The sequence below is a fragment of the Alligator mississippiensis genome, chromosome 5 (assembly GCF_030867095.1).
Source record: "Alligator mississippiensis isolate rAllMis1 chromosome 5, rAllMis1, whole genome shotgun sequence".
Taxonomy (NCBI): domain Eukaryota; kingdom Metazoa; phylum Chordata; order Crocodylia; family Alligatoridae; genus Alligator; species Alligator mississippiensis.
Genome location: NC_081828.1, coordinates 194,340,232 through 194,356,849, shown reverse-complemented (window position 1 = coordinate 194,356,849; position 16,618 = coordinate 194,340,232). Strand labels below are relative to the sequence as shown.

Sequence of the window (16,618 nt, the reverse complement as noted above, 5' to 3'; positions counted from 1 at the left end):
GAATGTCTGTTCATTTGCTTATTGGTTCAATCTTTGCAGCCTAGACTAACCTGCAAAGACTGAATCAATTTAGCTTTTTGCTTTTTGACTGTCTGTACTTAGCCCCTATGTGGGCCCTGTATATATGTGTGTGTGTGTGTGTATTGTGAGGGGGCAGGGTGGCATGGATGAACATTTATATTGGCATGAGGGGAATGTTTGCATGTGGAATGGTTTTCACAGGGAGTATCATTGTTTCAGATGGCTGGCTACATCAAAAGGCCTTTGTTAAAGAATTTTTCAGGAAAATCCCAATGTCTTTGAATTTTAAAATAATAAAAGGCCTTACTTATGCAAACGTAATTTGGGTAGGAAAGATAAAATTTTGTGTTCCTTTTAAATACAGTACCAAGATTTGAATGTGTCAGCTTGCCTACTGCAAACAGTGCAGCTGCACTAGAGTGGCATTCTGGCCCAGGTAATTTGCCCTGTTGCTTCTGGGACCTGAGCTGTCTTGGGTAACTCTGGCACTGCATTGTGCTAGGTGGATATTTTATTGTTAAAGAAAATGTTGTTATTTTTATATTAGCACTGTCATGGAGAAGACCAAGTTCTGATGTTTTCATAGATACGGGATATAACTTTGTTTAAAAAAAAATAAAAAAATAACCAAGCATCTCAAGAGATTTTAGGTAACCACTGGTTTTCTGGTTGGTGATCTCAGTTTACAGGAAGACAGCCATATGTTTTGGAAACAGTTGCCTTACTATGAAATAGCTGTTATATAGCTATTTATTTTTAATACCCTCAGTATTTTCTGTGGCTATTTCACAGTACTTACATTTCTTATGTGGGGATACTTCCATCTTTAAGCTCCTACAACCTGTTCACATTTATGGTGATGACCACCCAAGTTTAATAAATATTCTTACCATTTCTGCAATCCATTATTAGTTTTACAGTGCTTTAGGAACATTAGGTCATATCCCATCTAGCTTTTCCTTTGGGAAAGCGTGACTTACATAAATATTGTTCTTACAATGATCTGTATTGGGCAGCAGGAAATGGAATTTGTTTAATGTCCTTTACAAGCATAAATAGACACACAAATCCTTGCTTTATAATTACTGTTTACAAAAAAAAGTATGTAGCTATTCAGTAGTTAAGAAAAGATGCATGGACTTTTCATTTCAAAAGATTGCAAAGCAGAATATGAAATAAGAAACTTTGCAGCAAGTTGCAACGTCAGCAGCTACTTTTTTCCCTTTATATGTAAAATTAAATCTATAAACCAGCTGCTTTATTTGCGACTGCCTTGTCTTTTACTCTTCTCTTTCAAAATATTAGCATACTATTTATTTTGTCTTTGAATTGGTTTTAACAAACTAAAACATGAAAATAAACTACTCACCGCATTTGCTGTACTTTGTTATCAGTGAAAGAATATAAAATAGATACATAATGTAAAAGAAAACAATTCATAACATTTTTTGAGTAATGAGTAAGTTGGAAACATTTATTTGATGGAGCAAGATGACAGCTATGTGAAATAATTGCATCAATTATTATAATTGTAAACTTCAAACTGTGCTCACAGAAGTTTGGTGAACATGGTCTGAGATTTGTTTGCATAGCTGGGAAGCCGTCAGAACTCCCTGTTCCCAGCTGGTCACCCCAGCTGTTCCTTGCCCCCGACTATCACTCTGACCTCTGCCCTCCAATGCTATCAGTTGTCCGTGAGAGGGGGGTTCTCCTCTGAGGTGTGAGTTCATTAAATTTAAACTTACAAGTGAATCTATAGGGGCTTGTTTGTTTCTATGCTCTCAGATCCAATGACAGGGTTCTTTTTGTAGACCTCTAAATGAACCTAACTACAGGATTTCTACAGCCCTGTGACAGAGATGATTTTTCTACAAATTCATCGTATCAGAAAGGCAGCTGTGGAAGAGAACTTTGGCAAGAGGGTGTTTGAGTTAATTTGGTCTCAGTTTAGCTCTCTGTTTCTCAAACTTGAAAACTGAGTACTTTCTCAGGAAAATGAACCCTGCTTCAGTCCTCATCCCCTTCAACTGCCCCATGTAAGCAGGAAACATGGAGGAAACTTGAATTGCCATAAAACAGGGGTGGCCAACCTGTGGCACGTGCAGTCTCTGTGTGGCATGGGGCAGACTGAGGAGAGGACAGGCAGCACAGTGGCAGATAGGGGGAAGGGAGCAAAAAGCAGAGCAGCAAATCAGGCATGGGGCACAGGGCAGGGAGCAGAGCAGAACAGTGGACTGGGCAGGGGCACGAGCAGTGCTGTAGCAAGGCGGGGCGAGTAGGGTGACTGCCCCAGGCACTGAAGCAAAAGGGTGCCAACAGGCTCTGCCCAGCTGGGACAGGGCACGTAATGGAGCTGTGAGCGGCTCGTATGGGGGGAGGGCAGCTTCTGTCGCTGTGTGCACTCCCGGGCAAGCAAGGGGGGGGTGCCCCCCAGATCTGTGCGTAGGGCGGGGGCGGGCTGCCTCTACAAGCTTTGCCCTGAGCGCCAAACTTTGTTGCTGCAGCACTGGGCATGAGTCAGGGAAGAGAAAGCAAAGCAGTTGATTGGGGAGAAGAAAGGGATGGATTGGTACTCAGGGGGAGTGTGGGGCTAATTGGTGGCTCATCTGCCAAAAAGGTTGGCTTTCACTGCCATAAAAAATCAAAAAAAAGTTTTGTTTGCACCTGAGAAGAAGAAAAATGAAGAGATGGGTAAGAAAGTCCATTAATATCTTATCCATGCTCCAAAACTAAGTTAAGCGTTTCAAAATGTATTTGGCTGGTACCAGTTCCCAGCACTACCCTTGAACTAAGACGTCCCAGGATTGTAGGCTTCCCTCAGGTGAGGTCAAATATTACCTGAGTGATTGGGTCCCAAATTTATGCCCCTTCAACAAGTACATGATCTTGCCCCACCCATTTAGATTATTTAGGTTCGGTTTATAATAAAATTTGTACACTTTGTGGTATGTCTTTAAAACTGAGCTGAAAAAACACTTCTCAAAATTACTAAGCAATTAGCATTTTATTGAGAGCTTATGCTGAAAATGTAGGATAATTTTATGACTGTAAGATCTTATTCTGCATCTTTCCTAATGATCATACAAGAAGTGTTCTGCTTTAAAAGAAATAACCAATTTGTCTTCATGCCATTTAGGTTGATATCACTGATGATTTTTTAATCTAGGATGTTGTTTTAAGCTTGGTAATTTATCATTCTAGTAGTAAAACAATAGTGTTGGTGGTAACTTCTCACTAAATTGAGAACATTGTCAGTTTCATTGACTATGGCTTGACATACTCTTGTTGTTGAGACCAACAAATCTTCAGAGAATTCCCTTCAGATTACATATAAATGATGTGAATAGTGTTAACTATATCTCTGTAGTCTTTCACTATAGATGTGAATAATCAAGCATACAGTAATCCATACTAATCCTAATTAACTTTTTTTTAACCATTAAGGTTCCCCAACCAGAGATGTGGGACCTTCATTAGGTCTGAAGAAATCCAGTTCATTAGAAAGTCTGCAGACAGCCGTTGCTGAGGTGACTTTGAATGGTGACATTCCTTTCCATCGTCCGCGTCCACGGATCATCCGAGGACGAGGCTGCAATGAGAGCTTCAGAGCTGCAATTGACAAATCATATGATAAACCTGTTGCAGATGATGATGATGAAGGCATGGAAACCTGTAAGTAAACAATTACTCTATTTTCAATTTTAATTAGCTTTGAAGGATTACAAACAGACTTTTAATTTAAGCAGGGGTTAGATGCAAAGGCAAATGTCATGTAAGGATTTTTTTAAATAATTCAAACTTCTCTTCATTATGATAGATCAGGCTATATAAGTATTCACATCCTTTACACCAGTATTCACAAATGGTGATAATCTGAAGTTACCTGTCCTTCTAAACTAAGAAAGTGAAATTAAAATGAGCACACGTATTTGAATGATGTATTCTGAAATGCTTCTGTAAAACAAGTTATGGTTTTGTTTCATTTAAAATTTAAGTAAAGGAAAAAAATAGAATTTAAGTTCGGGGAGGGGGGGAATCAGCATGACAGAGTACAATCATGTGATATGTTGACAAAAATTAGCACTGTCCTTTAATTAGAATGACTAAGGCTGGCAGATCTAATAAAATATAAAGTTAATGACCAGCTATTACCCATCCTAATGGGCATTCATTTACATTTTCAGTTCTTTAACCCCAAGTGTGACCCAACATGTGGAGAATGTCATTAACATAAAAGAATCACTTCAAAGCTAACCTTATCATTATTGAACTATGTAAGAATGGGCTGGTAAAATGACAATCCACATTGAATGAAAATAGTATGAATGGTAAATTACCTCAATTAGGGGGTTGTATTAAAATTATCAAATTTTTAACCTTCATGTTGTACTACCTTCAAATTGTCACCTACCAGAAGATTTTTTTTAATCAACCTACAATTATTTGAAAGAAATTTATCAATGAAGCAGAGTCTGGAAAGTCTGAAACGCTAAAATTATTAGCCTGAAAATGAACAAAAAGAACAAAGTGAATTTTTTACCCTCTCTGCCCTTACCTTTTGAATTACTTTTCATTTTCAGAAAATCTGTCCTTTAATAAAAATATTGGTCCTGTAATTGTTTTCATTAGATGCTATTTACAAAATTACCCCTCTTCTTTCTTAATATATCTGTTTCTAAAAATATTACATGACTGAAACTGAGATCATGTTGTCAATCAATTTTCTTAAAAATAGTTACAGATGGAATTAATTCCAACTCCCCTCCCCTTGGCAATTTCATGTAGCAGTGATGCTGAATGCTGGTCTGGTAATGCTAGCTGTCAATCTATTGTTAACCAATGGTGGAATGAGAATGATACAATGTGTAAAATGATCCTGATTGTTCATCCTAAGTGCTTGTCTAGGGTCTGTTGGGACATGAGACCATGTTTTTCTAAATGGTTTTGTTTGGTGTAAGCCAAATGACAGTAATTTCCTGTTTTAAGACACCAAATACCCGGGGCTCACTGGGAATAAGAGTTTCAAGTGGTTTAACCTAATTTAAGCAAAAAACAGACACTTAAAAGAAACATACAAAACTGTTATCATTAAACATTTTCTAGATTGTGTAGGCTTGACATAATATTGTGAGAGGTTTTGAACCTGTTACTTTGACTTGATTGTGTGAGGTACGGAAATGCATATGGCTGCTACTATATCCTTTTGGATGGGTGCAGTATGCGTTTCTTAGTCAAATATATTCACCCTATGCAAGCCAGGCAACCTGGCTGGCATAAGGAGAAGACACAGCAGGTCCATGTGTACCAACCTATCTCAACCGCTTATCCAGTTTGAGGAGACTCATACATACAGACATACAGTAATCTTACACTCACAAGGGAACAGAAGTTGGTTTGGGCCCAGTCAATTCACAGTGTCTGGCAAATAATGTGGGCTTTTTACACAATTGCCAGTCTTTGTGTACCTGGGTCAGGACTGGGTGTAATCTTATATTTTTGTTTCCTAAAACTTTGTAAAACGTACGAAATACCATCTCATAGTGCTGCCTTCAAGTGATTTTAATAGCACAAATATCACATCTTCTTAAGTGATTCAGAAATTGTCATAGTATTGTCAGTATCTGAACAATAGAAAAAAATATTTGAATTGCCAAAGTTCACCTCCTAGACTTTATACAGTACAGCTTGTGGTTTCCCTTCTTGCCATTGAGGGTAAGAACAGTTGAGTCTAACCAGCCATACTATGCTTGGAACAGAGTGGAACATCTTATCTTGGGATCTTGTTTCTGAGGGGTTTGTAATGATCTTAATGTTGCATTTGATTGCAATCTTTTCCATTTTATGTAAATTATAGATCTCTTCATGTTCCAGGGGACTTGCCAAATGAGGTCTGCAGTTGGTCAAAGTTTGGACGCTCCTGAACAGCTATTTTAGCACCACTGTTAAATGTCTCGCTACTGCCATAACTGTGCCCTAAGTTTTTAAAATTATATTTAAATTGTACTTAAGTTATATTCAAATTTAAATTATAATTATGTTTTATAATTGTTTGAAATAAATGTTACTTGTCCCCATTACGAAATTCAAGCAACTTGGTGGTAGCCAGTTTGCTGCTGCCTTAAGAGTGTGTATTCATGTTTTGCTTGAAATTTTTCCTATTTCTCTTCCAAACATTTTAGAAGTATGATTGCTTTTCCCTGCCACTTAGTGGCCCTTGTTGGACTAGCAAAACAATAGCACTGAGTTGCATTTATGAAGTAATTTTTAACATGTGATCATCACATTGAAGAAAAGACTTGAACTATGGAGATACTGTATGTGATAAAGGGCTTCTCTTTTGAATATAATTTCTCTCCTTGAAACAATATTTTATTCAAATAGTTAAAAATAGTATGAAAACAGATGGAAATGTCCAATTCTATGAAAACATTTTAAAAGAGATTTGATAAGGATTCTTCTGTGTTGTAATGGCTATAATCAGATAACAGTGGCAGAGTCGTGTGGGTGTTTAGTTCATGAGAATCACTGTGCTTGTTTTTTTTAATGGTTGGAATAGCTGACTAGGAGCAAAACGTCTATCTCTGGTGTATTGTCTTAGAACAAGTCATTTGAATCTGGAGAAATTGGCAAAGCTTTCTAATCTTTGTTGACTCTTAATTGCTAGAACCTACAGTTGCATTAAATATCACAATAAGTAGTCTAGAAGCTGAGTTATGAAACAGCTTCACATTAAGTAGCTTCAATTTCTCTTGTGTCTCTTTTATACTTTATGGCCTAATTAGGAGAATAGCTTCACAATACCTTCTTTGTAGATCTCTTTAACACATTGTGGTTTGTGAAATGACTTTGGTCTTTCAGCTTACATTGATGGTCTAGCATATCCTGAGTTAATTTTTCCCTGATATGGCCCAAATGGAAAGGAAAAAAAAAATCTCTTTTATATTTCTCCTGTAACCTAATGTCATTACTGCAACTTGAGAAAAATTAGAAGTTTCATTTGTAGCTTGGGCTTGAATTTTAATTGGCTAACATTTGCATTTGTTCTAAACACTAGTAATTAGGTAGATGTTAATTGCTGAATGACTGTGCTACATAACATAGAAACTAGTTTCTTTGTGTCATGCCTTTTTAAAACCTGGAAATCCACTTATTGCAATGTGCCATGAGGGAAAATGTATCCTAGTTTGCAAGGCACAGTGTAGGGTGTGGTGCAGACTAAGAAGTTAATCATAGGCAAACAACTGTAAGCCTGATAGAAAAATATTGATTGCAGAGCTGCTGTGGAAAGAAAGCAATATTATCTCTATAGAATATGCAAAATAAATAATAAAGGGGGATGCATTGTTATGACAAGATGTTTAGCAACTTAGTGTAGTACAATCCCTTTAATACATGTTTAGGATTAATGTAATGTGTGATTATTCTGAGTATGAAAAACCATAGGTCAGAATTCATTCATCTTTAAAATTCTAGCAAATATAACTAAAGAAATCCATGACTCCTTTATTTGTCAGATTTAAATTGTTTTACTATTTTGTTCATTTGCAGTCACAGATCGTATAACTGTCTGCACCAGCAACAGATTTCAGGTGCAAATTTTTATGCAGTGAACATTAAAGGCTAATTTTAAATATGGTCCTCTATGTCTAATGCTACACTTTTCATAATCAAGTACATCACTGAGTTCCATTTCTGTTAGTAAACACCACTACACTAAAATTACTATTGTAGATATGTATATGAGAAGATTCCTGTTTAATTTTTTGTGCAAAAAAAAAAAGTGCAAAAATGAAAGTGCACCTACAACTGAAGAATCATATAGGCTAGGGATAGACATTCAAAAAACCTGAGCCTGAATTGATTCAATCTTTGCAGGTTAGTTTAACCTGGCTAGGCTGAATCAGTTTTGTAATATGGCAGACATCCCGGAAATGCAGGCATGCCTGAAGTGACTCAGACTGGAAGCCGGGGGACGCGAGAGCAGCCCTCCCTTCCTTCCACAGCACTGAGCTGACCTGAGACGGGTGTGCCCAGGCCCTGTCAGGATGCTCTGATTAGCCCAGTAGGGAACTTATAACAGTGTTTATCACTCAGTTAAGAAAACAGAGGGATATTACCAGCTACTTGTTGATTCTGCCTGTTGATTCAGCATGGACAATAGCCAGCATGTGGTCTGCTAGCAAGTACACAGACACCTCCTCAGCAAGGCACAGGGGAGGGGGGAATTCCTGCTCATCGGGGAGAGCAGGAGCAGCTCCAGTCTCTGGAGCTGCAGCCAGGGAGCAGAGTGGAGGGGCCAGCCCTGCTATGGAGCAGAGAGCTCTGCCCAGCCCAGAGAGCATGTCAGGATGCTGGGGCAGCCTGATTTTACTGCCAGGGGTCTGGGACAGACATTGCACAAACTGGTTTGACCCAAATCAGTTATGGTATGATACTACATTCAATCAGGTTTATCTCCAGTTGGTTTCAGCCATTTTCAAACTGGTTTATGTGCACTGAACATCTGTTCTGTTACAGGTTTAAACCAGTTTCTGATCACTTAAACTGGTTTATGTGTAATGTCTACCCCTAGCCATGATCTTTATTAACTCCTAGGATCTACAATGGACAAGTTAAAAACATGATTCTGATGGAACCCTTCTGTTCTTTCTGACGGCTTAGGTTCCAAAGCTCTAGTTTTGATTCAGAAATAAATGTTCTCAAATATGTTTGGCCTCAAATACGGCTCCTGGACTATGCTTGTTTTCTGTTCTTGGATGAGTGAGATATTTTTAAAGTTCTAAATGTTTGGTGAACAAATCCAGTGCAAATCAGATGGCCCAGCCCAAGTGTTGTGGTCTTACAGAAGAACTGCAAACTGCTCAGCGATCTGCAGTCAAGTCTTTGAAACTTTAGCAACAGATAACAACAATAAGCCCAAAACTGTTTCTGTACCTTCATAAGCAGACAAGATTCTTTGGGTAAATGTGATATCTTTTATTAGACCAACTAAATGCTTGGAAAACTTGTTCTTTGCGAGTTTTCAGGTACAAACATCCTTCTTCAAGCATAAGGAGAGTCTGCTGGTGCTATACATTTCCTCTGTGCCTTCATGACTCTTATGGGCCATGATCAAGCCACATCTAGTGAAGGAATGAAGTGGTGGGAATTTCTTATCTTTTTCCCCTCGGTTTCAGCTCTTATATAGGTTGTAACAACTTCAGTGTTTCTACACTGCCAAAATGAATTTAAAACTCATCAGTTTATTTCAGGTCCAGAAAATAACACACTGTATGGGTTGACAGTGCTAATCACTATTTTGCAGTGTGGCTGTTTCAGCAAAGTATAGGAAGATGCAAATCGTTTGCTTTTTCATGTAAACATAATTCAAAGTATTTGAGGTACTGGCCAGCACAATTTTTCCAGGAATGTAGTGTTATACATTACTCTGAGCTTGCAGGGATGCAGTTATTTTGGCCCCAATAGATTAAATGGTTTGGGTTCTTTCCTATTAATCCATTGGAAACTTTTGCAATCTCTGACTGAAGACTCATTTAGAAATACACAGAAACACAGACTTATGTATACCATCATTTTTTATTTTGTCATGTAGTCTTGCAAGGTCTTATCCATTCTACGTTATAGAACCCTATTATCCGAAGCAATAAGTATTCAATTTGGATTCAGATTCAGCCAATTCAGAGGGACAGTGATTCAATTTGGTGATCTGAGTCACTGTCCCAATTTGATTTGGCTGGATCATATTCGAAGATCCCGCGCCGATTCGGAGATTCGGCCATAGACTAAACAGGCAGCAGTCCTTGATCACACTGGACACAGCTGCCTTCAGCTGGTAAGTTTGTTGTGGTGGGGGGAGGGAAGGGGCATGGGTGGGAGGGCAGATCAATGGCCCCACAGCGAGGGAGGGTTTGGGGCTGGGGTTGGGACAAGCTGCCCATCTTGGGGGGGAGCAGGACTCGGGGAGGAGGGCTCCTGCCACTGGCTGCCACCGTCCGGGAGCTGCTTTTCTGGTGGGTCCTCCAGTGGCTCTCACCCCTGGTCTGGGAGGTCATGGGAGCAGGCGTATGCCCTCAGATCTGAGTGGTCTGGGCTGGGCTGCGCTCCGAACAGGCAGTGGTAAACACTGGAAGCAGGGGCTATGACCTTCCATGGCTTGTTAAACTGGGGCAGGGAGGTGTGGGATGGTGCCGCTTCGCTGCCTCAGACAAGCAGTACATAGCAGCAAAAGCTGCTCCAGCCTCCCCACGGTTCCCAGAGAAGCCATGGCTTAGCCCTGGCTGGGCGAGCAGTGGCAGGGTATGGGGGCAGCCACGTGCATCTGGATCGGGGCAGGGCCGGTGGCAGGTGCTATGAGGAATTTTAGGGTGGCTGCAGCCCCCCATAGCTCCTGCTTCACTGTGCTCCGTGGGGTGGGTGGAGTCAGGGCCACAGCTATGCTCCGGGTTGTGGCTGGCTTCACCCACCCTATGGGGCACAGCCTGGTGGTGGGCAGTTGGGGCTAGCCACCTGGTATGTGGCCCAGAGGCTGCCCGCCCTGCGGAGTGCAGGCCAGTGGCAGGCTGCTGGGGCTAGCCTCTCGGAGCGCAGCCTGCCTCACACAGATCTGGGGGCACACTCCCACTCCCATGCCCTCCTGGACTGGTGGCACATAGTGGCGGGAGCCCCCCTCCCCAAGTTCCATGCCACCCCGCCCTGGCTGGGCATCTTGTCCCAGCCCCAATCCCTCCCTTGCTGTGGGGACATTCATTTGCCACCCCCACGCCCCTTCCCTCCATGCACCACAACAGATTTACCAGGTGGAGGCAGCTGTGTCCAGTGTGGTCAAGGACTGCTGCCTGTTTAGTCTATGGCCAAATATTCAAATCGGCGCTGTATCTCTCTGAATCAATTTGGAGGCTCCCGATTGATTCGGACCTTGTAACGGGTCTCCTGATTTCAATTCGGATTCAGAGATTTGGCCACCAAATCGGACCGAATTGCCTCTGAATCGAATCGGCTACCAAAGCTTTGCACAGCCCTATTATCCATTCTACATTATAGAGCCCTAGAACCTCTAGGGTCTTTGTCTCAACCAGTGAAAATTCTTTGGAGGGATAAAACTATAACATGTTGTAAGGGGGTTGGCAAATATTCATTTAATAGGGCCATGGGGTCTGACCCATGATCCCAACAGTGACACCTCTTGCCATGCTACACGTGCATAGCAGGAGTTGTGATCATTAGGATCAGAGATCAGATCCAAATAGAGCCACTGCGCCATCAGGAAGCCCAAAGCATGGGTTTGCAAGTGCTAGATGGGCAGGAGTGGGGAGGGGAGAGTAGATTGATTTCCTCTATACTGACAGCTGCAAGACCTTGGGATCCCACCCAGGGACCTAAAGGAAATGGGAAGCCTATCCCCATTCCAGGATCCCAGTGGACATCTAAAACCGCATGTGTTGCTAGGCAACTAAACACTTAACAAATGAGTTACTTTCTTCATGGTTACCTAATTGTAATGTACATGTCCTGCTGAAAAAATTCCTATCATTTGTTTGAACCTTTTTCATTAACATTCTTTTCTTCACTCTTTTAGTGGAGGAAGACACAGAGGAGAGTTCAAGATCAGGTAGAGAATCTGTGTCCACAGCAAGTGACCAGCCATCTCACTCACTAGAGAGACAGATGAATGGAAGCCAAGATAAGGGGGACAGGAGAAAAGCTGGGAAGGATAAGAAGAAAGACCGAGATAAAGAGAAGGATAAAATCAAGGCAAAGAAAGGAATGTTGAAAGGCTTGGGAGATATGTTCAGGTAAGTGCTATACCATCAGAGTTTATAACAATATTACAGAATGGCATTTCATGTTTTGGTTATTTGTACTATGGTAGCTCCTGAAGACTACCTGCTGTACAAAAGATTTTTTTAAAGTCTTTATAGCACCATACTATGTTCTCCATCCAATGAATAGATTCACTGCAGTTCTTCTGAGAGGGGCAAAACAATTCACAGCCTGTTGGAGGCAGAGCTAAGGTCACTTTTGTGAATGCTCTAAGAGCTGTCATAGCCCTTCAACATGACTTGAAGAGCCTTGCGGGGCCTCTAAAGTATAGCAGCTCTCTTGGCAGCTTGCGGGCCGCTGTGCTGCTTGGTTTCGCCACAGTGCTATATGATATGAACCCACCCTCCCCTGCCTTTGTGGCATAGGCATTGCACCCTGTACCAGAGCTCACCAGAGGGTCCTTGGAAGACTATAGTGACACCTGTCCACCTGGCAGGGGTTACCACCATGAGGTGGTTTTCAGCCCAGGTGGTTACCTGGCACAGAAGATACCCTTCTTCTTGCCCTTGAATGAGATGGTGTAGTTAGACGGTAGAGACCTGTCCATTGCACTGTGGGCAGGCACCCCTGCAAGTGCCTACAAATGCCTTCAAAAGTGAGGATCTTGGCTACACAATTTATAGTGATGGGGGATTGCTCTTGGGCTTTCTCTCTAGCTTGCTCCTTTTGCCTTTTAGCTAGGGATAGGTGAGATTAGGGAGCATCTGAATTCCAAGGCCTACAGGCTTGGGCCTTGCATGCAGGATGCCTACTGTGGATAATGGAGTATCTAAAGCCATAGGCTGAAGAGTCTGGGAGGCAGGATACTTGCTGGTAATAGTGCCACACAGGCTTGAAAGATTAAGCTCTGCTCAGTCGATAGAATCTGGAAGTGATTTGAACCAAGACACAAAATTAAAAACAAACAAACACCAAAAATGTTGTTTATGCAGTGAAAGAACTCTCCTCCAACTGGAAAACTGTACACCAGTCCTGTACTTGTGCCCATCCAAAAGAGGCCAAAGCAGGACTGAAGCATTCACCCAGTGAATAAATACAGGTCTGATAGCTGTTTTAAAAAATGGAATCCATCACAGCCTGGAACACAATTCTCAATAGTGATTTTTATAAACTTTTGAGAGAACTTTGTTATGGGGAAAGGGAAGAAAGGAAGTTAAGTCTTCTTTCTGGCAAGGGTAAATATATTTCTATGACAGAGGATTGTTAAGTTACTGTTTGTTCTTTTGTATATACAGTGAGTCATTATTCAAATTTAACTTTGAGGCAGAGTATCATTTTAAGTGTTCATTAATAGTGAGTCTGTCATGAAAAGGTACAAATAGAGCTTCAATTTAGCTCAATTAATTTGCTATTTGTTACACTTATTCTACAAAGAATTTATTTAAGTTTAGTTAATTATCATTCACAGAAATGTTTATTCAAAAGTGCATACTACAGTGCAGGGATAATCTCATAGTTAAAGCAGTAGAAGTGGAAATTGGGTATATTTGCCATCCCACTGAGGTGTTTTGGGGCCCTGCAATGCACGTCCCGCTCAGTATCCTCGTTTGGATGTATGGTGTAGCAGACATGGAGGGACAAAATTATTCATGTAGAAGACTTAAAATGCACTGGGATTTTTGCTTTAGTGTAAGTTCGTTCTACAGACTCCCATTTCATGATGTTTATTTGTGATGTAAGTCACTTTCCACCATATAAGGGTTGTAGGTAGTGTGGGAAGTAAAATAAGTAGCACCCCTTGAAATAATAAGGAACAGGTATGAGGCTCAGCAAAGCACTTAAAAAGGAAGGCTTTTCTTTGTTCCTGAGCTTTCTCATCTATAAAGTGATGGTACAAATGGTATTTGTACACAGTGCTATGCTTCTCAGAGGTCCTGTGAAGCAGAGGCCTTGATATTACAGTACATAGTCGACCACTCGCTTTCAAAGAGTTCTATAGAGCAAGTGTTAAACATAGCCCACAGGCCAGATCTGGTCCATGGAACCATTTCAGCCAGCCCACTGGTACTCCAGAAGTTGGGGGGCATGGCCAGTGGGGCATGGCCAGTTGCTGAATTTGTGGTTCCTGAACCCCAGTGGACATGGCCATCAGTGGCAGGGGTTTGAGCAAGGGCTATGCAGCTACTGTCCTCACTTGCCCTGGTGCTGCCTGATTCCCTGACCTATGCTGCCACCTGATTCCTGCCCTGCCCTGCTGGTCCCACCCTTTGACCTGTGCTGCCCCACTAATGTAGATCAACATCTCTGGCCCTGGAACCAGACCTGGCCCCTTCTCAGTTGCTGGTGGTTCCATGGACCCAAGAGACCCATGCAGTCTGGATTTTCTCCAGGATCTAGAGTGTGTTTGTTCCCCACACTATAGAGAGAGAGGGGCTCCTGCAAGTTGTCATAGGATCAGAATCTAAAGATTTAATGTATCTATGTTGCTCTGAGGTCTTCAGATAGAACCTGCTAAAGCAGTGGTGCTCAAATGTTTGGCTCTGTGGGCCACATTGGGCCCTGAACTCCAGAATCAAGCCCTGATTCATCACTGCCCAGCGCCACATGCCAGGATTGGGCTCTGCACCACCTCTGCCTAGCTCCATGTGACAAGATTGGACCTCCTGCTGCTCCAATAAGCCCTGTGCAGTCCTGTTCAGTCTCCTTCCCCTCATTTGCTCCCCGCTGCCCCGATTAGCCTCATGCTGCACCCCCCCCACCCCCACAGCCAGCCCCACACTGCCCCAGTCATCTCTGTGACATGCCCAATCTAGTGTACAGGGCCATGGTATCCATCTAGTGGGGCTCCACATAGGCCCGAATTTGACAGTAGGAGAGAAGCAATAAATTGCCGCTGTTCCCTTGCCACCAAATTTTTGGAGTGTGAGGAGCCCTGTGGACCAGATGACATGGCTCCACAGGCCATATCTAACCTGTGGGCTGGGGTTCGAGGACCTCTGTGCTAAAGAAATGAAAAGTAATGGTGCTTTTAGTAGGATCTTAGGAAAATAGGGCTGAAAGGGAGCTCATGAGGTCCTGTAGGTCAGCCCTGTGTTCAAGGCAGGGTCATCCCTGACTAAAACAACCCAACAGTCTAACATTAAACTTATTGGTGCAATAAGCAAAGTATACAACTTTTTATTTGAAAACAATAGTAATTTGGGTATTGAGAAGGGTTCTCAAACCTCTTGTCTCTTGATCATTCAGCATTACAACTGTTCGACCTGCTTTGTTGAAAGCTTTCTTAAAGCATTTTTTGAGTAGTGGCCTTGGCTGTATTTTTAAGATGCTAAGTCTTCCTACAACTTGCTTTATGTTTTGGGCATCTAATGTTGCTTAGAGTTATCAAATAACTAGTCACGTAGCACATGTGATGATAAATAAGAATGACACCTTTAGTATTGGTAATATTTAATATTTAATCCACAGGGGTTGGGTATTTTAGCGCATCTCATAGTGCTTTATTGTCTCTCTCTGATTCTTCATATTTCTCATTTTCTTTTCCTTCCTTCCTTCTTTTTAATACCCTTAAGATAATCTTTCTTCATTAGGCTGTATGTGCAAGAACACTTGTGGGATGGAATTCCTGCTTACTGACGCTTTATTTCAGTGTCTGTATTTAGCCAAGGGGCTTTTTATTGTCTATATGCAAACTGACAGCTCATAAACTGGGGCCTACATAATGTGCAAAAATAATGCTGCTTCGCCTCAATTAAAATCTAAAGATTTGGTACTGGGCTCTTCATTAAATTGCAGTGTAAGATGCAAACTCCCACTAGAGATCATAGGTTACATTTCTCCTTCTTCAGCACAGAATCATTATTTCCAAAGATTCCCCTTATGATTTCTACAGCAAGTTTAGAGTCATAAATAAACGGTTTAATTTTTTCCATTGGTTAGTAAGCAGCAAATCCAAAAGAGCCTCCTCCTGTCTGCACACTAATGTTACCCTCACAGCAGATATTATGGGGAATTAAAATCCTGCACAAGTGCCTAGTCTCTTGTGTTGGATCCTTCAGTTTGCTGTTTAAAAAAAACTTCATCTACCTTCTCTTCCTGATTAGTGCTGTACAGTAGACAAAACAAAATGGTGCCTCTCTATTTAGGGTGGTTATTCTCTTTGACTGAGAATGCAGAAGGACAAATATGGAGCAACGAGGGAGGATTAGCCAAATGAACCAAGATGGTCAGTGAAGCAACAGATCACCCTCACATTCAGAGCTGTTCTTTTTACATCCAGGCTCACTGTTAAGTACAGGGTAGTAATACAAGTTTGGAACTATATTCAACAAAAAAGCTTGCCTTGGTTGCCACAGTAACTGAAATATGAAAAATTTAAAGAATCAGTTTCTGAAGCTGTGTGTGCAAGCTGGATGAATAATTGTTGCTAAATGAGTCTGTTTTTCTGGCTTTTCCTGTATTAAAAATGCCTGAACAACTGGCACTATAAGATTATAAAAATATATATCCTTGTCCAAATATTCTTTTAAAAAAATTGTTCAGCAACTAGTTAATGAAAAAGATATATTTAATCTTTTGTGGGTTGTTTTCAGGAGATTTATATTTCTGCAAATATGATAAATCTAAGTTCAACACTGGATAGTCTTGTTAGCCTGGTTCATGCTGTCCTATTCTGTAGGAGTTCTTGTACTATATCCCTCACCATGATATCTGTGAGCGCACACTTACACATTAAGCAGTGAGCCAGGTTTGCTATGTGGGCTTCTACATCCATTCCTCTCTCCAGAAGGAGAACTGTTTGCGCAATTTTTTTGTCCTGTGATGTGCAGTGTACTTT

At 41.3% G+C, this 16,618-nt stretch overlaps 1 protein-coding gene across 14 annotated transcripts in view; it reads left to right on the top strand.

Annotated features, from left to right (window-relative positions):
- PARD3 (par-3 family cell polarity regulator) overlaps positions 1-16,618 on the top strand; it is a 723,581-nt gene that overhangs the window by 506,570 nt on the left and 200,393 nt on the right. For all 14 annotated transcript variants that reach the window (XM_059729155.1, XM_059729152.1, XM_059729148.1 and 11 more), the window contains 2 exons: positions 3,466-3,693; positions 11,597-11,813. In XM_059729155.1, the coding sequence (XP_059585138.1) occupies positions 3,466-3,693; positions 11,597-11,813 (445 nt within the window). The remainder of the gene's footprint in view (positions 1-3,465; positions 3,694-11,596; positions 11,814-16,618) is intronic.